The sequence below is a fragment of the Somniosus microcephalus genome, chromosome 7 (genome assembly GCF_052327205.1).
Source record: "Somniosus microcephalus isolate GS21.2 chromosome 7, FLI_Smic_1.0, whole genome shotgun sequence".
Lineage (NCBI taxonomy): Eukaryota > Metazoa > Chordata > Chondrichthyes > Squaliformes > Somniosidae > Somniosus > Somniosus microcephalus.
Window position 1 is genome coordinate 90,910,642 of NC_140993.1, and position 27,197 is coordinate 90,937,838.

Sequence of the window (27,197 nt, forward strand, 5' to 3'; positions counted from 1 at the left end):
TCTCAGTCTGATCCCTGGGTTCAGTCTGATCCCTGGGTTCAGTCAGCACTAGGCGCTCTCAGTCTGATCCCTGGGTTCAGTCAGCACTGGGCACTCTCAGTCTGATCCCTGGGTGCTCTCAGTCTGATCCCTGGGTTCAGTCAGCACTAGGCACTCTCAGTCTGATCCCTGGGTTCAGTCAGCACTAGGCACTCTCAGTCTGATCCCTGGGTTCAGTCTGATCCCTGGGTTCAGTCAGCACTGGCTATTATTGCATTGACCGCTAGGTGTCTCCAGAGGCTGGGCTGACTGCACAGCGGGGGTTTAAAGCGCCCTCTGCGGGCGGGGGCGCTGCAGAGCGGGGACGGTGAGGATGGCGGCGGTGGCTAGAGCCGTTTATACTCAGTTCGTGCTAAAAGCTGCAGTGATCGGGCGAAGCTGGAGCTGCAGAGCGAGGCCCTTCAGTTATTCTGGGCCCGGGGTAACAGCGCAGGTAGGTGCCGGCCCGGGAGTGTTTGTCCGGTCCGGGGAGGGGGTGTTGGCCCGGGGGATTTAACCGTCTTCTGCCCCGCTGCAACTTCCCAAAGCGGGAGTGACTGCGCAGGCGCGGGTCCAACTTGCTCCAATCGCCTGCAGTTTCCAGACTATCGATCTTCTTGTTGTTTAAAAGGGACATTGCAAGCTCACGTTTAACCTTTGGTTTGTTGTTGGTGATATGTCTCTGGTTGCACATATTCCTGGCGGTTTCATCACATGACTTCCCGCCTCTAACCATCCTGCCTAGTCATAAAGGCTTTCCCCCCCTCTGCTCCAATATTGCTTTAACTAATAAATTCAAGTGTTCAAAGCAAATGGAAAAAAATGCACAATTGTTTATAATACCTTTTATGACTTTTCTCCCGGGTGCTCACAGCAGTGTCCTCCCATCCGATCTCCAGCCTCCCTTCAAAGTCCTTGAATGTTTTGTCCGCCCCAACTCCATGTTTGAATCTCACCAATTAGATTTCTGCCCCGGCCACATCATAGCCCTAATCAGTGTACGGTTCTAAAAATTCCCACATTCCCCCAAGGTTATTAATAAAAGGGACCCTGTATGGACAGTTTAAAAAGGGTACCCAAAAGATGGCATCTGCACCTCGTGACCAAAAACCTGTAAGATTTTAAAAGCTTGGACTCTGCAGCACAGAACAGGCAGTTTTGGGAAATTGAAACTTAAAATGCATTTCTGTGAAAAGGACTTTGTGTTTGAAAAGCCAGACAGCTAGGCAAACATTGAATATGCATTTCGTCAGATCGAAACAGATCAACCGAGTTAGGCCTAAGCATAAGGCTATTAGTTTGTCCGCATTAATAATCGGAAACAGCTTAAGGAAGCCACCAAAGCTGCACTGGCCAATTAAAATGCATCGGGCCATGAGGTGCGATAAACGGCCATCTAAAGCCAGTTAGTTTAGATTGGTATAATCATTTAAAACAGCCTGCCAAAAGTCAAACAATGGACTGACCTGATTTGGCGCGCAGATAAGGAGTTGAAGAAACTGGTATAATTGTAGGCCCTCAGTAGCAACGGCGCTCTCTTGCTCCCCTCTCTTGACTCTGACCTTTTGTTTGGTCTTGGACTGCTGCTGCTCGTACTCGTGCCCTGGCCTCGTGGCGGGTTCTCTTCTCGCTCCCCGCATTAATTTTTACAACCAAAGACATCCATACCAATCGCGGGAGGGGAACAAGACCCGAGTCCAAAGTCATACAGGACACACGGGCCGCAAAAAGGGGGCAGACAAAACGAAACGAGACAAAGCGAGACGAAGAAAAAGGTAAAGACCCGACGAGAGCAGAGAAGGGCAGCAGAAGACGCATTGATAAAAACTGTGCGCCTAGTTATAAGCTGGCGCTTGGGGAAGAAAACATATTGTATGGACAGTGAGAACAAGTTGGCTATTGAACTCTGCGTATAAGCTGGCGTTAAACGCAGGTGTCCACGCCACAACAAATATACCGACGTTCAAGGAATAGATAGAAAAATCTAAGCAGTAAAGACTGCCAACCGTCCCACAAACGCAACGTTGCCGCCGACGACCGCCCGAGGGAGAAGAAGAAGAGAACCCATCGCGACGAGAGGACGACGGTAGCTGAGGAGAAGAAAGGTGTGTCGCAGCAGCAGCTCCAGCACCGCGCCCTGAGACCACGTGGCGACGGAGTACCCCAAAGGACAGAAGCCCAAACCTCAAAACTCACAACTGTTAAAGCAACAGGCTTGGATTTGGTGAGCATGGATTCCTGGCCCCTCAGCTTAATCTAGTTAGGTATAGGGGTGAGATAAGGATAAGGGGATTGTTAATGCAGTTGTTTTCCCTCGATGTGCCGTGTGTTCCCCATTCCATGTATAAGTATAGTTATTGTTTATGCCTGTAATTTTCATCAGTAATTTCTCATAAGACTGTGTTTTCATTTCTGTTTGAATAAAATCTTGGTTTTCCTTACACCAAACCACTTGTCTACTCTGTATCGCCGCCTGTACCTAAGTCCGGTGTCTAGAATCCAGGGGTGTGGGAGCAATTCAAACCGCTCACAGGCAGTCAGGGGCATAACTGACTGGGCGCACACGCCACCCCCTACAGAAAATGGCGACCGCGGCAGGGCACTGGCAACAGGGTTGCGATACAGTAGACAATGGTTCGGATGAGCAAACCATGATGGAGGAAAGGATTTCTGATTATGTGTTTAGCAAGGTGAATATCACTAAGAAGTGGATCACCACTCTGTTAACAGCTGGGCGTCCGGTAGATGCAGCAGCTAAGTGGACAGAGGGAAAGGAACACAAGAAATCCTTAGAGAAGGCAGTCTGGCTCACGTGTTTCAAAAAGCAGGTCCAGCTTTTGGACAGGCTCGTTGCAGCACAGGCAGCCGAGTTAAAGGAGTCAGCCCTGGAGATCCAGGATAAGGCTCTAGCAGGGGAGAAGTTATTGGTAGCATTGCAGGCCTTGAATCAGGAGAGTGTGTATTTAATGGGAGAACACAAGGCCCAGTTGGAATACCTACGGTGCCAAGTCACCGAAGCCAAGGGAAATGAGTTAAGGTTGCAGGAGAAGAACGCCCGCTTGGCAAAGCAGGTTAGGGAACAGGAAGAGAAAGTGCAGGAGGTAAAGGCAGCTTACAAGCTAGCGAGCAAACAGGGGTTTGAGGAGGCAGACCACGGCCCCTGCAAAGAGCGGATAGAAAATCTGAGCCTGGCCCTCAGGAAGGCAAAAGGCATGGTATGCCTCATAAGCCCAAAGGCAGGCCAGGCGGATTTTATGGGGAACGAGGGGAGGACAGTTCCAACATCACCGGTAGTGCCCAGGGACGACCCGGTTGTGGGACAGGAGGTCTCACAACCACCACCCGTAGCGCCAGGTTTCAGCGAGGTCTGGTAGCAAGGTGGGGTGGAGCCAGAGGTGGAGCAACCCCCGCCAGAGAGGTCGGAGCCGGGACCGATGTGCCCAGCACGGCATTGGAGGTTCGGCCCACCAGTCAATGGCGACAATGAGGGACCCCTCCAAAACCAGTTCGTATTACCCTATAGCACCCAACAGCTTAGGGCTATGGTCAACCATATCCCGAAGCTGTCCGAAAAGGGAGACCCCTCGATCCACTTCAGGGACATAGAGCAGGCAGCCAGCCTCAACGACTGCGACGGCGCTGAGCAGGCCAAGATGCTGCTATTCTCCCTGGAGAGTAGTCTCCTCCAATCCCTCTCTGACGAGTGTAAGAGGGGGCAGAGCGGGTATGAGGAGCTCAGATGCGGTTCTAGAGGCCATGGGGATGAATGAGGGAAGTCCTTTCTCCCATGTGGAGAAGACGGTCCAGCTCCCAGGGGAAACACCGCAGGCTTTCGTGGACCGGCTGTGGCCGGTGTACCGGAGGGCCTGTCCGGGGACGCCGAACCGGGTGTTCCTGAACGGGAATCCCCTGGCCCATTGGCTCCGTTACCTGGTGGCGAACAGCTTGCCACAGGTCCGGGCCAAGGCAGAAGTCTGGTTCGACCCCAAGAACCTCCAGACCACCGAACTTACGGTGATCAGACAGTTGACTCTAGCCTATAAGAACGGTAGGGGAACCGATGCACACCCACCCGAGGAGAAGGTGCACGAGGTAAAACCCGAACCGGGTAGGAAAGAGTGGCATCAGGAAGGGAATAATCCCCCGCCAACACAAAGACGAATTGTTACGGATGTGGAAAGGATGGTCATTGGTGGCAGGAGTGCAAAAACCCTTGGAAAGACAACGAGGGAAAGAATTCCACAGCCCCAGCCCAAAAGGCAGGGGCAGGAATCCCTCCCGCAGAGGTCGAGTCACTTTTGGACACCATGAGGTCCTTATTGACTGGCCAGGGGAGAGTAGCAGCCGCTACAGGTGCTCTGACCCTGTCAGCCCCATCCAACCCACAGCTGTGACTAGAGCCAGCGCAGCCTGTTTACCTGTGTTCTCTCCGGTACGACGAATGGAAAAGACCCCTCTTGGAGATGGAGGTAGAAAAGGTGACGGGGACCTATCTGTTGGACACTGGGTCATCATGCACCGTGGTCTACTCAGCTAACCACACCACCTCACCTCTATCTAATGGGGTCCCATAAAGTCTGTCGGGGTTCACAGGCAAAGAACAGGCTGGCTCCTTTTCCATCCCGCTCGTCATTCGGTTAGGACCGCTCCGTCCAAGTGGACCTGTGTCCTGATGAAATGGGAAGTGGAGGGTGGAAGAGGGGTCCTAGGGGCCGACTATATTGTAGGCCACGGGATCCTAGTAGATCTGAGAAATCATTGCCTATGGGGGGCAGGTAAAGGAAAGAACGGTGAGGTAGTAGTGATCCCAGGAAAGGAAGGGAAGGGGACCCTGTGCACCATGAAGCCCAAAGAGGATTATAACCTCGAGCTTATGGTCAGCAATACCCCAAAGGATTTCCAGGCATTTGTGCAGGCCCACCTAGCCACATTTGCCACACACAAACACGACTGCGGGAGGGTCAACGGGTTTGAGGTCAGCGTAGACGGGGACCCCATGGCCCGACCACAAACAGTATAACTTCTCCAAGGAAGCAGAGCCAGACATGGAAGCAGCCATGTCCTCGTTAGTACAGCAGGAAGTTCTGAAGCCGATAGCCACGCACGTAAACTCTCCATTGTGGCAAGTTAGAAAGCCGGACAATTCCTGGAGGGCCACGGTGGACTATCGGGTGCTCAACAGTAACATCCCAGCCTGTGCACCCACGGTAGCAGCAGTTGCCAACCTGATAGGAAGCATTCCAGCATCCGCGACCACTTTCATGGTGCTGGATATTTCCAACGGGTTTTGGTCCATCCCTTTAAGGAGGGAGGATCAGTACAAGTTTGCCTTTACGTTTAAAGGGCAACAGTACACGTGGAACTGCTTGCCTCAGGGCTTCCACAACAGCCCCAGCATTTTCCATCAGTGCATGGCAAACAGTTTAAAGGAGTTCAGTCAGCCCAGACAGTTGGTACAATATGTGGATGACCTGCTCCTGTTCACTGATTCGAAAGAGGAGCATGGCCCACTACTGGCTGAACTGCTGGAGCTGCTTGGGCAAGAGGGTTTTACGGTAAACCCCAAGAAAGCACAGATTGGCCAGCAGGCGGTGAAATTCCTAGGCCTGACCGTGCGCGCTGGAGAAAGGGCCATAGATAAGGCTAGGAGAGAAGCGGTACAAGAGTTACCGGTCCCCAACATTGTAACGGGTGTGAGATCATTTCTGGGGCTAACCGGGTACTGTAGAGACTTTATTGAGGACTATGCAGCCACAGCGGCCCCTCTGCTCCGACTCCTACACAAGGGAGTGGAGTGGCTTTGAGATGAGGGTTGCCAGGCAGCATTTGTCAGGCTCAAAAAGGATTTGCAGACCGCACCAGCTCTAGGGGCCATAGATAGGGGGAAAGAGTTTTTCCTGGAGGTAGCAGCCAGCGGGGATAGCCTGAGTGCTGTGCTGCTCCAAGAGCGGCACGGCAGGCTGAGGCCGGTGGTCTACTCCTCCAGGATACTCACGGATGTGGAGAGGAGCTATTCCAACTGTGAGAGGCACCTTTTGGCCACACATTGGACTGTGAAAAGATCACTGATCTTCACAGGCACCTCTCCCATCACCCTCCTCACCCATCACACACCCACCCAGATGCTTCTGGATGGGACGATCAAGGATGGAACAGTGAGAAGTGCCCGCATTGCCCACTGGACCTTGCTCCTCTCACAGATGGATCTTAGAGTGAAGGGTCTCTGCGAGCCAAAACTCGCAGCCAACCTGGTATATCCTGGAACAGCCCACCGGTGTTCCATTGAAGGGGTTTGGGAAGTGAACATAGGTTTACGGGTCGGGATACATCCCACGGGCCGCGAGATCAATGTACTGTAGACGGTTCCAGTACGGTATCTGCTGGTGAGCGTCTCACGGGGTGTGGAGTTTATGACCCAGCAGCTAACATTGCCCTGGCGATTAGGCTCCCCAGCACCATGAGGGCCCAGCAGGCTGAACTGTCCACGGTGGTGTAGGTCGTTACCCCGAAATCTTCCCCACACCCTACACGATTTGCTCGGACAGCATGTTCACATGCAATTCGTGTACGGAGTACCTGGCCATTTGGTCCCGCCGCGGATACACCTCCGCCGACGGGAGACCCCTCACAGTAAAACCCCTGCTGGAAAAGATCCTAGCCGCAGTGGGGGAGGAAGGGGAGAGTTTCATCCACAAGGTGAAGGCCCATTCCTCCACAGAACCCCGCAGCCAGGGCAACCAGCAGGCTGACATGCTCGCCAAGGAGGGTGCCCGCACAGGCACTTTCTGGGACCCCTACGGGTCCAGACCCATGGTGGCGGTCAGAGGTAGGGACGGGACCCAAGGGAGTTGAGGGGTAGCTTTAGCCCCGGACCTTAACACGGTCCAAGCCCAAGACTCCGTCCTCAAGGCAGTCAGTGCAGTGACTGAGGGAAAAAGGGTAGAGGGTCCGTACGGCACAGCGACCCTCTCCGTGAAAGAGGGCATGCTGTTCCGGGGGGAACAGTGGGTTGTGCCGCAGCAGCACCAGAGGGAATTCCTTCAACTGGCCCATGAGGGTCCAGGAGCGGGACACCCCGGGCCTGAGACCACCTGGCAGCGGGTGGAACAGGCGGGATGGTGGCCGGGACTCAGGGAAGATGTCCGCGAGTTCTGTGCAGGCTGTCTTGTGTGCGCTGCGAATAACCCCGACCCCCACAAAAGGAAGGTACCTATGGGACACATCAGGAGGGTAGAGGGACCATGGCAGTCGATACAGGTCGACTACATCGGGCCCTGCCCACCGCCCAGGGAGGCTATAAGTACTGCCTAGTCCTGGTGGATGTGTTCACCAAATGGATAGAGGCCTTCCCCTGCAGGACAGCCACAGCTCTGGGTACTGCCAGGATCCTGGTTCGGGAAGTGTTCTCGCGGTGGGGGCTACCACAGTATGTGGAGTCCGACCAAGGGAGTCACTTCACCGGACAGGTGATGCAGAATACCCTTATGCTGCTAGGCATCGAGGGGAAGTGGCACGTGGCCCACAACCCACAGTCATCAGGGATTGTGGAAAGAATAAATAGGACCCTGAAAGAAAGGTTGAGGAAGGAGACGGTGGACTCGCCCCGTAAATGGGCTGAGGTCCTACTGTTGGTTCTGATGGGGATCCGGGTCAGCCAGTCGAAAAGCACGGGGTACTCCCCGTACGAGCTGATGACCGGCAGGGTTATGCGGACCCCCACCCATGTACTAGCCCCGGTGCTCACAGATGGTCAGCTCAGAGAGGTAAACCGGTACAGGTTCACCCGAAACCTCTTCGAGCACCTTAAGCAGGTCCACGAGCAGGCTGCTGGGAACATCGTAAGGCAGCATCGGAGTAACTGATTGCTGCTCGAACCCCGAAAGCACCATGAGTGGGAGGTAGGAGATCAGGTCACGGTGAGGAACTATGCCCAAGTAGGAAGTTTGGAGCCATTGTACATGGGGCCCTACAGCATTGTAGATAAAGCCAGCCCCATGGTATACGCCGTTAAGATGCCCCGGCGTACCAAATGGTTTCATATTAACCAGTGCAAACTGTTTAAACCTGAAAGGGGAAAACAGCCAGTTGGGGTAAGGTCTGAGGATAAAAATCCTCAGCCTGCAGCAGGAGCAAGTTCACAGACTGCACAGGCAGGCGCTGTGGCTTGCATAAAGGGAGGGGCCATCCCGCCCATCGATTGGGATACTCCCCCACTCTTCTGGGCTCCAGATGAGGAGGGACCTGAGGGTGAAGACCCCGCCCCTAACCCAGGTATAGAGGAGGAGGGACCTGAGGGCGAAGACCCCGCCCCAGACCTAGTTTAGGGACCTGGGGGTGGAGACTCTCAGCCTGTAACAACAGGCTGCGAAGAGTTACCTGCCCCTAGTCCAGGTTCGGGAGAGGTCGAGCCTAAGGGGGAAGATCCCCGGCCAGCGGCAGTGGTAAGCCCACAGGCCGCATCGGAGGGGACAGCGGTCTGGGTTAAAGGCCCATCGGCCAAGAAAACCCCACCTACTAAAGCCCCTAGAAGGTCCCCACGGACGCCCCAACCCAGAAAGCCATGGTCACCAGTTCCCCAGTTTAAAGGGACAGCCTCCCGAGTCAGGGGGAAGTCAAAGGACAGAGGTCCCCAGCTAGCCGCCACGGGCGGTGAGGGACCAACAGTGCAGGACGGTGCAGGCACGCCGGAGGAAGCGGTGTGCCGCAGCCCAACCAGGAATTAGCCTGGCCGCCCAGAGACGGGCGGCGGATGTATATAGTTTAGGTAATGTAAGGTTATTGTTAAGTTTAAGTATTTAGCTTAAGTTCGGGTGTTTTAGCTTAAGTTAAGTAAGGTGATGGGTAGTTTTAGATAAGTAATAATCTACTAAGAGTGTGTATTTGAGTCGAGGCCGCCAGGCTCGACTATGCTTCACCCAAGCTAGAGAATCTCTTGGGGACCTGGCTGTATGTTTTGTATCTGTTGCAGAAAGACTGTCGGGTTGAAGGGGATCATAATCCTACTTGCCCTGATGGGACTGAGCCTGGGAAAGAGGGGCGACGTAGAGGACTCTCACGTCTATGGGTGCTCAGGGGATAGAGCGCCGATAGCGACCGATGGAAGCAGCGAACGGGATGCAGAGGAGACCGCCATCTACGTCCACGAGGGAAGGTGGCCAGGGTGGCTGGGTCCAATTCGTCTCAGTACTCCAGCCAGACCGGGTTCACGTACGGGGAGGCCTCCCTCCTGTGCCCCAGGGTACGGGTCGTTACCACAAGGGTCAGCGTCACCGTAGGGAAACGTATATGTCTAACGTGCAAGGGACACATTCCTCTGGATAGGTGGTGGTGACTCAGAAAGCTGAGCAAAGATATGAGAAACCCCGCAGTCGAGTGGGAACGGTTGGGGAACAATACCCACCGGACGATTACAGGGACTCACGGAGGATTAAGTGTGTGTTGGGACAAGTGGTGGGAGCCGGATCAAGGGATTTACATCTGTATGTGGGGGTCAGAGAGAGTCTGCCCCTCAGGCATATCCATTGTTTTCCACCGGCAGTGGCAAGACACTGGGGAGGGGATGAAGTGGGATACCAGCCTGAAGGTGTGTGCGGTCCCATACACCCTGATCCCAGTCAATGGCACTGAGCTTGTGCCCCGCCCATGGCGCAGGCGGCGAGGTTACCCAGGGAAGGGTGCCCCACCACCATCAAGGGACCAGGGAATGGGCTGGTACTAGTGCCTACAGATCAGGTGCTGTACCAAGGGGTACACTACGCGGTAGCCTCCGTGATTTTAAATCTCACCGAGGTACATTTGCCGGAGTGATGTCCCAAAGAAATAGCAGCTATACCTGGCCCTATTAAAGGACATGGTCAGGAAGTTTTATGAGTTCGATTTCGCCAATGTTGACAAAACCGAACTGTACACCACACACCGCGAGTTTTTGGGTAATGCAGGGAGACAACGAAGGGGAGTATGGAATGATTTTACTGCGTTTAACACTGGGTCCTATGTCATCAACAGTTTGGATGACATAGAGCTGCAGACCCAGATAAACGGTTTAAAAACACAGTTAAGGAAGATATTAATGGATGAGAACAAAGTAGTGGGCTTGGAGTTGCATGAGGACCAGGCCATGACGGTCCATTTAAAGGAGATTATAACGGAGTTGGAGAAGCACGCAAAGACAGTAAATGCCCTCATAAGGGAGGACAGAAATGCTTCTGACCAGGCTGCGCAGAACAAGGTGTGCGTGCTATACGGGGCATGGTTGCTGGGCAAGGGCCGCAGTAATCTGGATGATTTAAAACAGGGTTTAGTCCCCTCCTGGATCAGCAACAAACACCTCGCAGCCCTCCATCCGTTTGAGAATGCATTAAGCCCATGCCAACTCCGGCTAGCCTCCGAAGCCTATCCAGTCCCCATGGATTGTGGACGGTCCAACCACACGATCATGGGAGTAGTTGTTAGGATGCCGGTCATGGGTAGGACAGCCCGACCCGCACCGGTATACAGGGTTGAGAACATTGGAGTCATTCAAGGGGGTGCACACATTCGTTTCACAGCGGTCCCACCTTATGTCATAAAGTGGGAGCACGTTATGTCAGGTACTGACCTCTCAGGGTGCCGGAGCCGGGGAGCACACATAATCCTGTGTCCCCAGCACTTGAATGCCTATTCAAAACCGTAGTGCGGGTTCAGAGCTGCTGGCGCGAAACCTATTAATTGTACCATGGAGGCAATGGCACAAGGCCATGTTCCCCCATAGGTAGCATATATAGGAGGTGGGACATATTGTGTCACCACAGGAGCATCCCATTACCAGTATGGACAGCATAGCTGTTAGTGACAGCAGTTTCTGTTTTAAACCCGAGGCAGAAGTTCAAGTGGCCCAGGAGCGAATTATCCCCATTCCTGAACCCTCCACTGTTCACCTCACTGTGAAGGAGAATTTTACCAACCTGCAGAAGTACGTAGCCCACTTTGGCTACGAAATTCCCCCTCTCCCTGAACACCTTACCAAAATACTCAAAGCTGTTATAGTTTCACAGAAACACTTTTACACTCTAGAGCAGAAAACAGTAGAGATAGGGGCTAAGATATTGGATATTGTGATTCCACCCTGGTGGGACATTTTCAATAACATAGAGGTCCCTTCGTGGATCAGACTGGCTTCCCACATTCTCGTGGTTTGCCAGTTAGGGATAGTGTTGTATCTAGTCTGCATCCAGTGCAAGGGAAAAGGTCAGATGCTAGAATTCCGAAACCAGAGGATCTGGAAGGAACATTATGTGAAGGTGGAGGGAGATACGCCTGTTTGAGTTTTTTTGTATTTTTGATTAAATATTGTTTTTTTTGTGTTTGTTTTTAATAAAGATTTTGCGACGCGTTGTTAATAAAGATGTATGTGTACCAAATGGTGCAGGGGTGTTGGGCCCCCTCCATGCTTGGATGTGTGTAAAAGACTGTAATTATTCTATGTATGCTTATGTACACTACATTTTCGCGGAATGGGAATTGCATGTGTCGTGGGATCATAGATAGGTAATTACAGGGGAAGGTTGACTATGGAGGGTTGGAAATTTTGCTCACCTGGTAAGGATGATACTTCAAGCAAGTTTTAGTATCACAGGGGGGAGTGTAAGGTTCTCAAAATTCCCACATTCCCCCAAGGTTATTAATAAAAGGGACCCTGCATGGACAATTTAAAAAGGGTACCCAAAAGATGGCGTCCGTACCTCGTGACCAAAAGCCTGTGAGATTTTAAAAGCTTGGACTCTGCAGCACAGAACAGGCAGTTTTGGGAAATCGAAACTTAAAATGCATTTCTGTGAAAAGGACTTTGTGTTTGAAAAGCCAGACAGCTAGGCAAACATTGAATATGCATTTTGTCAGATCGAAACAGATCAACCCAGTTAGGCCTAAACATAAGGCCATTAGTTTGTCTGCATAAATAATCGGAAACAGCTTAAGGAAGCCACCAAAGCTGCACAGGCCGATTAAAATGCATCGGGTCATCAGGTGCGATAAACGGCCATCTAAAGCCAGTTAGTTTAGATTGGTATAATCATTTAAAACAGCCCGCCAAAAGTCAAACAATGGACTGACCTGATTTGGTGCGCAGATAAGGAGTTGAAGAAACGGGTATAATTGTAGGCCCTCAGTAGCAACGGCGCTCTCTTGCTCCCCTCTCTTGACTCTGACCTTTTGTTTGGTCTTGGGCTGCTGCCGCTCGTACTCGTGCCCTGGCCTCGTGTCGGGTTCTCTTCTCGCTCCCCGCACTAATTTTTACAACCAAGGACATCCATACCAATCGCGGGAGGGGAACGAGACTTGAGTCCAAAGTCATACAGGACACACAGGCCGCAAAAAGGGGGCAGACGAAACGAGACAAGGCGAGACGCAGAAAAAGGTAAAGACCCGACAAGAGCCGAGAAGGGCAGCAGAAGACGCATTGATAAAAACTGGGCGCCTAGTTATAAGCTGGCGCTTGGGGAAGAAAACATATTGGATGGACAGAACAAGTTGGCTATTGAACTCTGCGTATAAGCTGGCGTTAAACGCAGGTGTCCACGCCACAACAAATATACCGACGTTCAAGGAATGGGTAGAAAAGTCTAAGCAGTAAAGACTGCCAACCGTCCCACAAACGCAACGTTACCGCCAACGACCGCCCAAGGGAGAAGAAGAGAACCCATCGCGACGAGACGACGACAGTAGCTGAGGAGAAGAAAAGTGTGTCGCAGCAGCAGCTCCAGCACCGCGCCCTGAGACCACGTGGCGACGGAGTACCCCAAAGGACAGAAGCCCAAACCTCAAAACTCACAACTGTTAAAGCAACAGGCTTGGATTTGGTGAGCATGGATTCTTGGCCCCTCATAGCTTAATCTAGTTAGGTATAGGGGTGGGATAAGGATAAGGGGATTGTTAATGTAGTTATTTTCCCTCGATGTGCCGTGTGTTCCCCATTCCATGTATAAGTATATAGTTATTGTTTATGCCTGTAATTTTCATCAGTAATTTCTCATAAGACTGTGTTTTCATTTCTGTTTTAATAAAATCTTGGTTTTCTTTACACCAAACCACTTGTCTACTCGATTTTCTGTATCGCCGCCTGTACCTAAGTCCGGTGTCTAGAACCCAGGGGTGTGGGAGCGATTCGAACCGCTCACAGGCAGTCAGTGGCATAACTGACTGGGCACACGCCAACCCCCTACATCAGTCACATGACATCTTGTGTGACTGTGATGCATTTTTGCTTCTCGTCCTTCTTGACCTCTGCAGCCTTTGACAGCGGTCACGCCATCCTCCTCCATTGCCTCTCCTCATTGTCTGTTCTGGTGCTGCTGCCCTTGCTTGATTCCACTGTATGTTCTATGAAATGTGACAGTTGGCAGGAAAACTGCCTGCAACAATTTGCATGTTCGTAATGCAAAAGGTGTCCTGCGGTCGAAGTGAAACTTGGAAATTTCCAGTAAGAAAAATAAGTTGCATTTTTACAGTGTATTTTAATGTAACATATCTCAGAAAGAGTTTCACATAGGATAGCATGGATGCTGAGCAGTGATAGTGTTAGGAGAGATGACTGAAGGGACAGTCGAAAAGATGGAGCGGAGATTTAAAGCCCGGGGGAGAAGGTGCAAGACAAAGAAGCTTAAAATGGATTAGCTGTGATGATAGTAGTGGAACAGTAAAGCTGGATGTCATCAATACATAAACATTGACCCTTTACCTGTGGATAATGTCTAATGTTTATACTATAAAATGTATTCTATAAAAAATATTTCTGATCAAAGTCACAAGGTCAGAAATCTTTGGTTGAAAATAAATTTATTTATACTATCGTGTAGCTTATGACTGGTGGAAGAAAAAGACATGCATCATTGCTGTTTGTTACTCTTTATAATGCAGGAAGGGGCAGATCACTTGCTTCTACTTCGAAGTGCCACTGTGATTTCATTCCCGATTTGATGGTTGACTACCCATGATATTTAGAATACAAGAAAAATACAATGCAACCAGGGTTCAGGACCAGGGTCCCAATGTTAAGGATGTAAATGAAACAAGTACAAGCATGATGGGTCAAATGGCCTCCTTCTGTGCTGTAAACTTCTATGATTCTAAGCCCACAGGGAAGGAGAAGGAAGTTCCATGTAAATTAATGTTTATAATCAATATGACTGCCAACCCAATTCAGCGCTTACTCTATGCAGCTGGTGTTCTGGGCTGTTGGTGTGTCAGCAATTGCAAGAGCAAAACTAAGTTTTTCATCCTTAGCATTGCCATTGTGGGGAAATGCTTAGTGGAAACCAGGTGTTTTCCCCAGGGAGACAGAATTATCTCTGGTCATTCTGATATGTTCAATAGCCAGCCAATAGAATATGCATCAGTGGTGGCCTGGGAACCGGTTCTCTTGACCAGGCATCCTAATGAGATGTCAGGAAAGAAAATAACATTTTAAAATTATATTTGCTGTTTATTATGACTTTGGATTTCCTTATGTGTAACCATAACTATTTCTTCTCCATGCCTAGGTTCTGGGAGGTGCTATAAATTTAGGAAGAGGACTGACCCTGACATTAGTGACCTTTCTGGGTTATGAGGCTTACAGAAACATTCCAGGATCTTTAATAGTTCATGCTGATCAAAAAGGTAAACACAGTACAGACCTGGAGGTTTGCATTACAATTTTGTTGGTGAAATGACTACATTTACAAATTGGAGAATTGTACTGTTAATGCTGCAAGTTATAGGGGGAGGAATTCGGTATCGCCCCGTTTGGGGCGCAATTATTGGCCGGGCGCACAGTTTAGCGCCTGGCGCTAAGTATCGCCTCTGACAGCAAACTTGGCTTCTATCGCCCCTGGAGTTGATTGGAGCACTAAATCAGGCACTACACACCTCTCTTAAGGCGCTAACACCGACCTCAAAGCGCTGGCGAAGCTCATGTGATGTCAGTCAGCAATGAAACACAGACACAGTGGCGCTGGCCAGTTCTTAAAGGGGAGGGTCACTCTTGCTCTCCATCCACACCCTGCTCATTGCAGCCTTGAATCTCGGCCTGGAGAGACCTGTACATCAAATCTGCTGGAAAGAACAATGGAGAGACCCAGGGAAAAAGCTCAAGAGTGCAGCCCCCATAATCTCTTCTAAATCGATGCAAGGAAGATCAAATCAAAATGAACCTGCAAAGTGCTGCTCAGTACCCAAAACTCCTTCACACAGCGTTGAATCTCTCCAGAAGACTCTCTCTCTCTCGCTCTCTCTCAGAATGCGTGGTGCAAAAATGTAGCCGACAAAAAAAGGCAGGAAGCGGTCGCCTTTAAATAGCACTCCCCCAGTCCCTTCCCGACTACAAAACGTTCCCCTTAACCTGTCGTTGCTAGCGGCAGGCGGAAAGGCAGGGGGCACTATTCAATATCCGGTCCGGGGCGCTACTTGCTCGACTGACGTCATGCGGGCACAGGAGATTGTGGTGGTAGTGTTTAGCACTGCCGCAAAATGTCTGGTCAATTTCGCGAGCGGCACAAACATTGCTGCGCCCGGGCGCTAGTTGCTTTGAGCCCCAACGGGATGCGCAAAGCAGTCAAATTTTTGCCCCTTATTCTTTACTTATTGGTAGTCTGTTCGTGTGACTGGCATTCTGAGCATTTTATGATGTATTGTATAAGGCCCATCTTGCTAAAAATGATGACCAAATGTTATCGTGTACACTCTTGACCCCACAAAAATCACAGGTCAGCCTCTGAATTAGCCTCCGATTTATCCCCCTTCATGTCAAGACCACTCCGACTATATCTCATTCTAGCTCATCATTTTCTGCTACCAGAACAGTCATACAAGGAATACAAATGCTGAAACTTTAGTTTGCACTGATAAAGAAGTGCAATAACCCACCTGGAATCCCTTCTCAAACCTAGATTCAAATGCAAGTGTAAACCCAACTCGGACTGATAGACTGAAAGCCTCCTCTCTGTACACGCCTGAAGTGAAATGTTGTTGGCAGTCTTGCCTAGTTCCTTGTAAGCACAGGTCCACAGCACAAACTACCTGTGGTTGGCAGTCTTAATTATTGAAGTCATAAGGGTGTGTGGTAGTGAAAAAAGAAAGGTTTGCACTGATGCAGTGAGTAGGGGATGCTCTTAGCAAAGAAAACTTTACCCTGCATCTGGTGTATCTGACCTCGGAGGGTTCAAAGTTCCATCCCCCAACCCTGATATCCTCTCCTTGAACATCACAAAAATTCACCTATGATCTCAGCGAGCAGTCAATGCTATTTATTTATAATATTGTGTTTAATATACTGTCCTAATAACATTTATGAGGTGTTTTAGTTCCCACATTATTTTGGCACAGGAAGGTAGGGAGAAGATTTGATTTTAACTATTTACAGACTGCGAGTTAAGCAGTTTTTGATATTCGAGAGTTGCTTGCACCCATGATAATTTATATTTCAGCAAATTAAAATGATTTTGTATATGATAAAAGCAGGGTATTGATCTTAAATTATCTGTATTTCTACATCAATCTTCCAATCCTCCTCCGATATGGGAGCGGTGCCAGAAGAGTGGAAGATTGCAAATGTTACACCACTGTTAATGGGGAGAGGGATAAACCCTGCAATTAAAGGCCAGTCAGCCTACTGCCAGTGGTGGGGAAACTTTTAGAAATATCAATCCTGGACAAAATTAATTGGCACTTGGAAAGATATGGGTTAATAAATGATAGCCAGCATGGATTTGTTAAAGGCAAATTGTGTTTGACTATCTTGATTGTGTTCTTTGATGAAGTAAAGGAGAGGATGGATGAGGATAGTGCAGTTGACGTCGTGTGTATGGACTTCCAAAAGGGCATTTCAAAAAGTACCACATAATAGACTTGTTAGCTAAATTGATGCCAATGGGATTAAAGGGACAGTGGCTGCATAGCTACGAAATTGGCTAAGGGACAGAAAGCAGAGAGTAGTGATGAACGGTTGTTTTTCAGACCTGAGGAAAGTATACATTGGTGTTCCCTATGGGTCGGTATTAGGACTACTGCTCTTTTTGAAATATATTAATGAGCTGGACTTGGGTATACATGGCATCATATCAATAGTGATACCATTATTCCCGCCAGGATGGAGATGATTGATAGGGGAATTACCCAATCACACCTGGAGACTGCACTGTTGTAAGTGACTGGGATTAATTTTACGCACATAATTTGTATGTAACTATCCCCCAGTCACTGCATTTTGCTGGAGCATTCACCCTACTTTTATTGGGAGACACTCCTGGTCACGAGTTCTGTTTGCTGTAGTTCGTAGAGACTTTTAAAAAAAATAGACTCTGTAGTGTGCTGCTTAAACACTATTTGCTGAATAAATAGACTTTGTTTGCTGTAAAATACACTGTTTCCTGTGAGTCCTGTCGTAAGTCACGCACCGTCTCCAACTTACTGGTTGACACAGTGGTGTCAATAGATGATCTAAGTTCGTACAGTGCGTTCCTTCACTCTGAAGACTGATTGATTGATTGCACTCTCGGGCCTAATTCCACTCAGCGCACAGCTGTTCTTCCCTCTCCACATTCCCTAAATGCAGGGATAGCTAATATCAACTGAATTCTCATTTATGAGCAAAATGGGACAAAAGTATTGATTTCATTGATTGAAAAGTAAATTGTAAATTCGGGCTCGGTGCTGGCCAGTTTTAGCTTTTAAAAAAAAAAAAACTAATTTTAGGACTGATATCAGGAAATTCTTCTTCGCACAAAGAATGTTCAATGTGTATGTCCAGATAAAGTAGTGGAATCAAAAACCCTGGAATCATTTAAGAAACAATTGTATGCTACAATGGGGGTTGTTGTGATCTCTCTGGATGGAAGGAGTAAGAATGGCTTTCCACATCTATACTGCAATTACCTCATGATCTTGTTCGTTTTTGTGTCCTTTGTTACTGAAGTTGAATTGTTTTGGAGTGCCACTCAATTGATACCTACTTTAAAAGCTTTAGTTACCGCTTATAGCTTGGAGAGCTCAGAATTCTTACTGTAGAAAAGTGTAGACTTCGATGAGATGTGATTGCGATCTTGCAAATAATGAGAGGATTATATTTGGCCCATGTGGATAGGCTATTTGAGTTAGATAGGTTAGCAAGGAGCAGGGGACGTGAGTATGAGTTATGTAGGTATAGAACTAGATGTCTGGAGATTATTTATTTTCACAGAGAGTTGTCGATCTATGGAACAAGTTGCCGGCTTGTGTAGTGAGTGCAGATTTGCTGCAATCGTTCAAAAGAGAGCTGGACGAGTTCCTGAGAGTGGTCAGCATAACTACATATAGAAGGTAGGTTGGCACTGGGGGGAGGGGGAGGGGGATGTATCTCTCAGTCAGCGTGGTGCCCTGGAACAAAGGTTTGATCGCCTTTATGGGTCGGAGAGGAATTTCTCTTTTTTTGTAAATTAGCCTCTGGATTTTCTCTCTCTTTTATATTCGTTCATTGGATGTGGGCGTCGCTGGCAAGGCCAGCATTTATTGCCCAACCCTAGTTGCCCTTGAGAAGGTGGTGGTGAGCCACCGCCTTGAACGGCTGCAGTCCGTGTGGTGAAGGTACTCCCACAGTGCTGTTAGGGAAGGAGTTCCAGGATTTTGACCCAGTGACGACGAAGGCATGGCGATATATTTCCAAGTCAGGATGGTGTGTGACTTGGAGGGGATCTTGAGGTGGTGGTGTTCCCATGCACCTGCTGCCCTTGTCCTTCTAGTTGGTAGAGGTTGCGGATTTGGGAGGTGCTGCCGAAGAATCCTTCTAGATGGTACACACTGCAGTCACGGTACGCCTGTGGTGGAGGGAGTGAATGTTTAAGGGATTGCATAGCTATGGATGGAGGAGGGTGTGACTGGGGTGATGGGGTGCATAAATTACACCATGACAATATAGGACAGGCTAGATGGACCAGCTGGTCTTTTCTGTCTTTTCATGTCTTCTTTGTGTTAAAACAGACTATTCATTAGCACAGCAATACCACCATCTATTGGTTGGAAATAGAACTACACGGACTAAAATCAGTTTGTAAACTGAATGGAGAATATATATTAGAGCAGTGGAAAATATTGAAAAAGCAAACTGAATAAATAATGTTAGTTAGTTCCACTCTCTGTCTAAGCAAATAAGAGGGGGAGGCCTGAAAGCATATTCATCCTTCTTAGTGTAAAGACTGCTACATAAACTCTTAATAGTTGTGATGCAATTCTGGATTTTTTTGACAATTTCCCCACAGAAATGAGAAGCAATTTGGTGGCTTAAAAACCCCACACCTACTGTGGTGGATGTTTTTTGATTTTTTTTTCTGACTGTGATAAGTCAGGAAGTAAAGGATAATGTTAAGACTCCTAAAAATCGGTCTAGCTTTTGCTCCAGAAACAGCAGCTGAGACACAGGCTCCAGAAAGGCAGGATACAGAGGAGGTACTCCTGTTTGAGTTGAGCAAGATGACCCACTGAAGCAGGATAACATTATTTGTACTGTTTTCATATTGTGCAGGGATAAGATGTATTGATTGAACTAAGTGATTCTGATCATAATTATCTGTTCACCTTATTGTGTAGCTTAAAAATTTGGACCTCACCACATGTAGGCCTTCAGAGAGATTGAAGAAATGCATGTATCCACTTTGGGTAATGAGGGGATTTTATTGTTGCACCACTGGGTCCCTTCCATCGTACAAGATATAGGGCGGTGTGAGTCAATTCTCGTTACAGTGAGATACTCGGACCACCTACTACAGTGACTGACATTATTACATAGCAATAACAGCACCTTTTGGCCCAACTGGCCTGTGCCGGTGTTTATGCTCCACACGAGCCTCCTCCCACCCTACTTCATCTAACTCCATTAACATATCCTTCTATTCCTTTCTCCCTCATATACTTATCTAGCTTCCCCTTAAATGCTTCTATGCTATTCGCCTCAGCCACACCTTGTGGTAGCGAGTTCCACAGTCTCACCGCTCTGAGTAAAGAAGCAACAAGCGACATCTGTAATAAAAACTATTCATTAGCACAGCAAACATCTTGGCTCAGAGCACGGAAAAAACTTGTGGAACACTGTGCTATCAAGGGACAAGTAACGTACCCCAATGCTTGCTCCAGCATCATTGGAGTTGTCTGCGTGTGCAGGTATAAGCTCGCGATAACACTGTCCAAGTGCGTGAACCACAGGCAGAAGCGGTGTGGGAGATTTCGCTGCTGGCATTCCAAAGAGACCATTGTCTTTTTCATAGAATGATACAGCACAAAAGGAGACCATTCAGCCCATCGTACCTGTGCCAGCTCTTTGAAAGAGCTATCCCACTCCCCTGCTCTTTCCCCATAACCTTGCAAACTTCTTTCTTTTCAAGTATATATCTAATTCCCTTTTGAAAGTTAGTATTGAATCTGCTTCCACCACCCTTCCAGATGATGATAACTCGCTGCATTAAAAAAAATTCTCCTCCTTTTCCCTCTGGTTCTTTTGCCAATGATATTAAATCTGTGTCCAATGGTTACGGACCCTCCTGCCAGTGGAAAGAATTTCTCCTTTTTTACTCTTATCAAAACCCTTCATAATTTTGAGGAAGCCGCTATCAAATCTCCCCTTAACCTTCTCTGCTGTTTTTGTTTTGGATCGAAACAGCAACGGTGCTGCAGGCAAAATGTTGGCGGTACTGTCAGACCACACCTAATGTGGCAAGACCTGTAGATCCTGCACAGCTCTTTAACCCTTAAGCTTGCCCGAACATACGAAAATGACAGGCAGGAAAAGACCAGTTGGGCCACCGAGTCTGCCCCACACACATGATGGCTGGAGCGTCACGACTAGACAATTCATCATGGTTGTATAGTGGTTATATTACTGGACTGGAAGCCCAGACTAATAATCTGGAGAACGTGAGTTTAAATCCCACCACAGTAGTTTGAGAATTTGAATTCAGTTTTAAAAAAATCCGGAAATAAAAAGCTGTTATCTGTAAAAGTGACCACGAAGCTGTCGGATTGTTGTAAAAACCCAACTCTTTCAATCATGTCGATTAGGGAATAGCCCAAGAAGGTATAAACACCATGCCTTGATTTGTAACAAGTCATTAGATGGCTTCACTTCTGCCTCTGAGAATGGGTGAGCACCACTTCTCATAATGTAAACCCCATTTGGTCTTGTCTGGAGTGAGACAGAGGCCAAGGATGATTTTAAACTGTTGAACTCTGGCCTCTTGTGCATCTACCACTTCCTACGCCCCACTATTGGCGGTCGTGCCTTCAGCCAGCTAGGCCCTAAGCTCTGGAATTCACTCCCTAAACCGCTCTGTCCCTCCACCTCGCTCTCCTCCTTTAAGACGTTCCTTAAAACCTACCTCTTTGACCTAGCTTTTGGTTGCCTGTCCTGATATCTCATTTGGCACGGTGTCATTTTTTTTTGTCTGCTTGCACTCCTGTGAAGTGCCTTGGGACGGTTTACTACATTAAAGGTGTTATATAAATGTGAGTTGTTGAATATAATTTATAGACTACATTCTCTGTACATTAGGGTTTTCTTGCATTTCTATTTTTAAGTGCTACCTGATTCCAAAGTTCTCTTTTTATTTTAACTTTTTTCCCCTACACCCATGATGCCCACAAACATCCTATCAATACTCTATTTAATATACCGTCCTGTCTTTTATCTGAAATTACTTTATGGAACATGTGATTGATTAAGGTTATCTTCAGCTTTAAAAAACGGACATGCTGAGGCATTGAGAGTTTTTCTGTCTGGTGGTTAGATGGCAGCAGTGTGACTTAATCAACAATGCTGTCTGTGTTTAAATTTGCTTGTGGTTACATTGCTGAGCACCAGTTATGTGGAACCTTTCAATAACTTTGTGCTCATGTAAGAACATTTCATCCATATCAGACAAGATACAGATATTGCCTGTGAGTGACAGAAAAGGCCTGGCTATTCTCAATTCAGGAATATTTGTAATATGCAAGAAGTAGTTGAACCATCCTAAATTAAATTTTATTTTGGTAGAAAGTACAACTTAACAGTTGTTTTGGAGAACATTAAATTTGTTTTTCTAAGTAGTTTCCAAAATGTGTGTGTTCACAAAAATATACATTTTGAAGGGTAAAGCATGTTTTAGAACTTACTCCCATGCAGACTGACATAAAGGTATTGCCAGACCTATGATGCAGAAGTAAATTACATGCTGAGTCCTGTATTAATAGCTGCCCTTTGACCAAATAAATCCAGCAGGGTGCAATTCAATTGGGAAAACATTTCAGCTATTTAACTAAAGAAACCGATAAATGTCAATTGCTTATCTCCTTAGAGTGCATACTATCTCCATATATATAATTAAGTTATTAGAACTTGATTAACATCTAACTTCAAGATACTTTCAAACTTTAAATGAAGAATCCTAGAAATATGTTTTTTAAATGTCATCAATTTGTATTGTGCTGCTCACATTAACAAAAGTCTTAGAGCACTTAACAGGAAGAAGAAGAAGGAGGATTTATGGGGAGCTGAAGGCATTGTCAAAGAAAGCTTTATTTTTAGAAGGCTTTTGATGTCAGTAAGGGAAGTAGTGATAGAATGATCACATGGAGCAGGAAACGAGCAGTTATGGTACTGGAGTAGCAACCCAGAGGAAAATTTCAAAGTTTAATTTAAGAAATCTGGTCATTTGTGGACTGGCACCAGGCAAAAATGACCATGACATTTGCCGGGTTATCATACCCAACTGGTCTATTAATGTCCTTCAGGAAAGGGAACCCACCCTACTTGATCTGACCTGTATGCAGCTTCCATTTTACACTATGATCACATGGCCTACATTGGCTCCTGGCTAAGCAACGCCTCAATTTAAAAATTCTCATCCTGGTTTTAAAATTACTCCGTGGCCTCGCCCCTCTCTATCTCTGGAATCACCTCCAGCCCCACAACACTCCGGGATATCTGCGCTCCTCCAATTCTGGCCTCTTGCGCATCCCCGTTTTTAATCACCCCACCATTGGTGGCCGTGCCTTCAGCTGCCAAGGCCCTAAGCTCTGGAATTCCCTCCCTAAACCTCTCTGCCTCTCTACTGCTCTTTCCTTCTTTTAAGACATTCCTTAAAGCCTACCTCTGCCCTAATATTCCCTTCTGTGGCTCGGTGTCAAATTTTGTTTGATGACGCTCCTGTGAAGTGCCTTGGGACGTTTTACTACGTTAAAGGGGCTATATAAATGCAAATTGTTGTGGTTAATTCTTACTGCCCTCGGGGCAACTAGGGATGGACAATCAATACAGCTTCACCAGTGTCACCCTAATTCCAAGAACAAATTAAAGAATAAGTCACATGAGTGCAGGAATGTATGGGTGGAGAAGATCACTTGGGTGGGATGAGACTATGGAGGAATTGGAAGAGGAGGACAAGGATTTTAAAGTCATTTTTTGTTTTGTTTTTGGGCAATGAGGATCCAGTGGAGCTTGGCTATGATGGGAGTTTTTTAAAAATATATTCAACCTCTGGATGTGGGTGTTGCTGGCAAGGCTGGCATTTATTGCCCATCGCTAGTTGCCCTTGAGGTGATGATGGACTCTCTTGAACCGCTGTAGTCCGTGTGGTGAAGGTGCTCTTTCACAATGCGTTTGGTAAGGAATTCCAGGATTCTAACCCAGCAACAATGAAGGAACAGCGATATATGTCCAAGTCAGGATGGTATGTGACTTGGAGGGGATCTTGAGGTGATGGTGTTCTTATGCACCCGCTGCCCTTGTCCTTCTAGGTGGTGGAGATTGCAGGTTTGGGAGGTGCTGCAGAAGAAGTCTTGGCGAGTTGCGGCAGTGAATTCCGTAGATAGTATGCACTGCAGCCATAGTATGCTCATGGTGGAGGGAGTGGATGTTTAAACCAGTAGATGGGGTACAGATCAAGTGTACCACTTTGTCCTGGATAGTGTCAGGTTTCTTGTTGGAGCTACACCCATCTAGGGAAGTGAAGAGTATTCCATGACACTCCTAACTTGTGTCTTGTAGGTGGTAGAGAGATTTTTTTGAGTCGGGAGGTGAACCACTCATTGCAGAATACCCAGTCTCTGACCTGCCCTAATAGCCACTGCATTTATGTGGTTGGTCCAGTTCAATGTCTGGCCAATGGTGATCCCCAGGATGTTGATGGTGGGGGACTCGGTAATAGCAATGCCATTGAATGTCCAGGGGAACTGGTTACTTTCTATCTTGTTGGAGGTGGTCATTACCTGACACTTGTGTGGCACGAATATTACTCGCCACTTCTCAGCCCAAGCCTGGATGTTGTCCAGGTCTTGCTGCATGCAGCATGGACTGCTTCATTATCTGAGGAATTGTGAATGGAGCTGAACATTGTGCAGTCATCAGTGAATAGGCCCACTTCTGACCTTATGATGGAGGGGAGGTCATTAATGACACAGCTGACGATGGTTGGGCCTGGACACTGCCCTGAAGAACTCCTGCAGCGATGCCCTGGGGCTGAGATGATTAGCCTCCGAAAACCACAACCATCTCCCTTTGTGCTAGGTATGACTCCAGCCAGTAGAGAGTTTTCCCTCTGATTCCCATTGACTTCTGTTTTACTGGGGCTCCTTGGTGCTACACTCGATCAAATGCTGCGTTGATGTCAAGAAAGTAAGCTGGTCATGTGCAAGGTCACATGTTTTCATGAAAAATTGGATGGAATGCAATCTCCAAATGCTGGTAAAATAGCACTTGCATTAATTCATTTGTTGCAGACTAATGGTTCTGATTATATGTTTAACACCTTAAATCAACCTGATTTTATTAACATCTTGAAACTGATACATTGTTACATTCATATTTATAGATATATGGAGGCTGGATGATGAGCCACAATTCATATCCCACAAAGGGTAGTTTCAGCAGTGGAATATGGATTATAACCTGCTCTTCCTTGTGTATTGCCTTTTATATCCCACACATTCAATAAACTCACGCTTAAATTGAGCAGATTAGTGTGATAATGCTGATTTTTTTTTTTCTCCTGCGGTGCTGTCTGTTATCTTGATGAAAAATATTTCATGATGTGATGCCATTTCATGTCTGTGGTATAGATGAGATATACAGGGTAACGCTGGATATGATATCGTCAACCAGTGGATCTAACAAAAGAAACTGAATGATGAAGTTAAAAGTGTGTTGACCATGCTAATTGGCTAACAACTTGCACTTTTCACAATAAATACTATACAGAACCAACTATATTTTCCCTTTAATGTATTGACTTTAAAAAAAAGTTGCGATTCTGTTTGTATCACGGGAATTACATAAGTTAAATTTGCAGTGCTCCAGTGACATGACTACCCTGATCAGTGTTGCTATCACTGCAGAATGAGGAATCATCTGTATGTCATGTTGTGGTGGGGTAACTCTTGGATGGGTACTACTATATTGGGCCATTTATAATGCTCCGTTTAGTTGCATGGGGTTAAAAGTGGTGGCTCAAATTGTAACCAGGGGATCTAGAAACTTAGCTATAAAAGAATAAATTCCTTTCAATGTGTACCCTACAAAATAGACTTCAGGCACCAACAGCAGAAAATGGCAGTATTGCATCCCATGAGCAGGAGCACCTGCGTGAAGGAGCCATCACTTCAATAATGTCATCAAGAACGTGGGGTGAAGTCAACATCTGATTCTGTGACCCAGCTACTCACTCTTAATGTCCTTAAAATGCCTTAAATTCTTTACTAACCTACAGTATTGCTTTACTACTAGATGAATTTCTCAGTTGTTGTGAATTGATGGCAAAATCCATACTACTGGAGAAATCCTCACCTTGGGCAGTCCCTTGGAGCCGAGGATGACTTGCTTCCACATTAAAAATGAGTTCTCAGGTGACTGATGAGTCCAATGCGGGACCTACAGTCTCTGTCACAGGTGGGGCAGACGGTGGTTGAAGGGGCGGGTGGGTGGGTTGACGTGCGCTCCTTGCGCTGCCTGCGCTTGGCTTCCGCTTGCTCCCGGCGAAGAGACTCGGTGTTCAACGCCTTCCTGGATGCTTCTCCTTCACTTTGTGCGGTCTTGGGCCAGGGATTCCCAGGTGTCAGTGGGGATGCTGCACTTTTTCAAGGAGGCTTTGAGGGTGTCCTTGAAGCATTTCCTCTACCCACCTGGGGCTGTCTTGCTGCGTCGGAGCTCCGAATAGAGCGCTTGTTTTGGGAGTCTCGTATCGGGCATGCGGATGATGTGGTCTGTCCATCGGAGCTGATCGAGCGTGGTCAAAGCTTCGATGCTGGGGATGTTGGCCTGAGCGAGAACACTGACGTTGGTGTGCCAATGGATTTGCAGGATCTTGTGGAGGCAGCGTTGGTGGTACGTCTCCAGTGCTTTGAGGTGCCTGCTGTACATGGTCCATGTCTCTGAAGCATACAGGAGGGCGGGTATCACTACTGCTCTGTAGACCATGAGCTTGGTGCTGGGTTTGAGGTCCTGGTCTTCAAACACTCTCTTCCTCAGGCGACCGAAGGCTGCACTGGCGCACTGAAGGACTTCGTCATCGACGTCTGCCCTTGTTGACAGTCGGCTCCCGAGGTATGGAAAGTGGTCCACATTGTCCAAGGCCTCGTCATGGATTTTGATAATCGGGGAGCAGTACTGTGTGGTGGGGGCAGGTTGGTAGAGGACCTTTGTCTTATGGATGTTCAGTGTAAGGCCCATGCTCTCGTACAGGAGATCCAGCAGCTAGCCGACAACCACGACGTGCGTGGATTCTTTAGCGCAGTCAAGACCACCTACGGCCCAAGCACCCAAGGTCCTACCCCACTGCAGGCCAAGAACGGAGAGGTACTCATCAAGGATAGAGAGGCAGTCAGTGCCCGCTGGAAGGAGCACTTTGAAGATCTCCTTAACCGAGACTCTGTCTTCGACGCAAGTGTCCTCAACTCCATCCCGCAGCATGCTACCCGCCGCCACCTCCGCACAACCCCAGCCCGGCATGAGGTTGAAAAGGCCTCACTTTTTAATTGTGTGCTTGTGTATGATGATGCTTTATGTGATTTTAGTTTATTATTCAAATTTGCTCTCTTTTGCATTTCCAGTGGAAGAAATTATAGACCAGGCTGACTATCTTTATGGCACTGGAGAGGTGGCTAAGCTTTATCACCTTCTTATTGAAAACAAGAGCAGGTATTATAATACCCAAATTATACTGGAAATATTT

The 27,197-nt window shown here is 47.7% G+C and overlaps 1 protein-coding gene across 4 annotated transcripts in view; it reads left to right on the plus strand.

The window, feature by feature from the left end:
- The first annotated feature begins 317 nt into the window (after positions 1 to 317).
- The window catches only part of rmdn1 (regulator of microtubule dynamics 1), a 64,623-nt gene continuing 37,743 nt past the window's right edge, over positions 318 to 27,197 (plus strand). For 3 of the 4 annotated variants that reach the window (XM_085992741.1, XM_085992740.1, XM_085992743.1), the window contains exons 1-3: positions 323 to 472; positions 14,535 to 14,652; positions 27,076 to 27,163. In XM_085992741.1, the coding sequence (XP_085848867.1) occupies positions 353 to 472; positions 14,535 to 14,652; positions 27,076 to 27,163 (326 nt within the window). In that variant the 5' untranslated portion in view covers positions 323 to 352. Of the gene's footprint in view, positions 473 to 14,534; positions 14,653 to 27,075; positions 27,164 to 27,197 lie in introns of all 4 variants that reach the window. The other variant, XM_085992742.1, reaches the window with a different exon arrangement.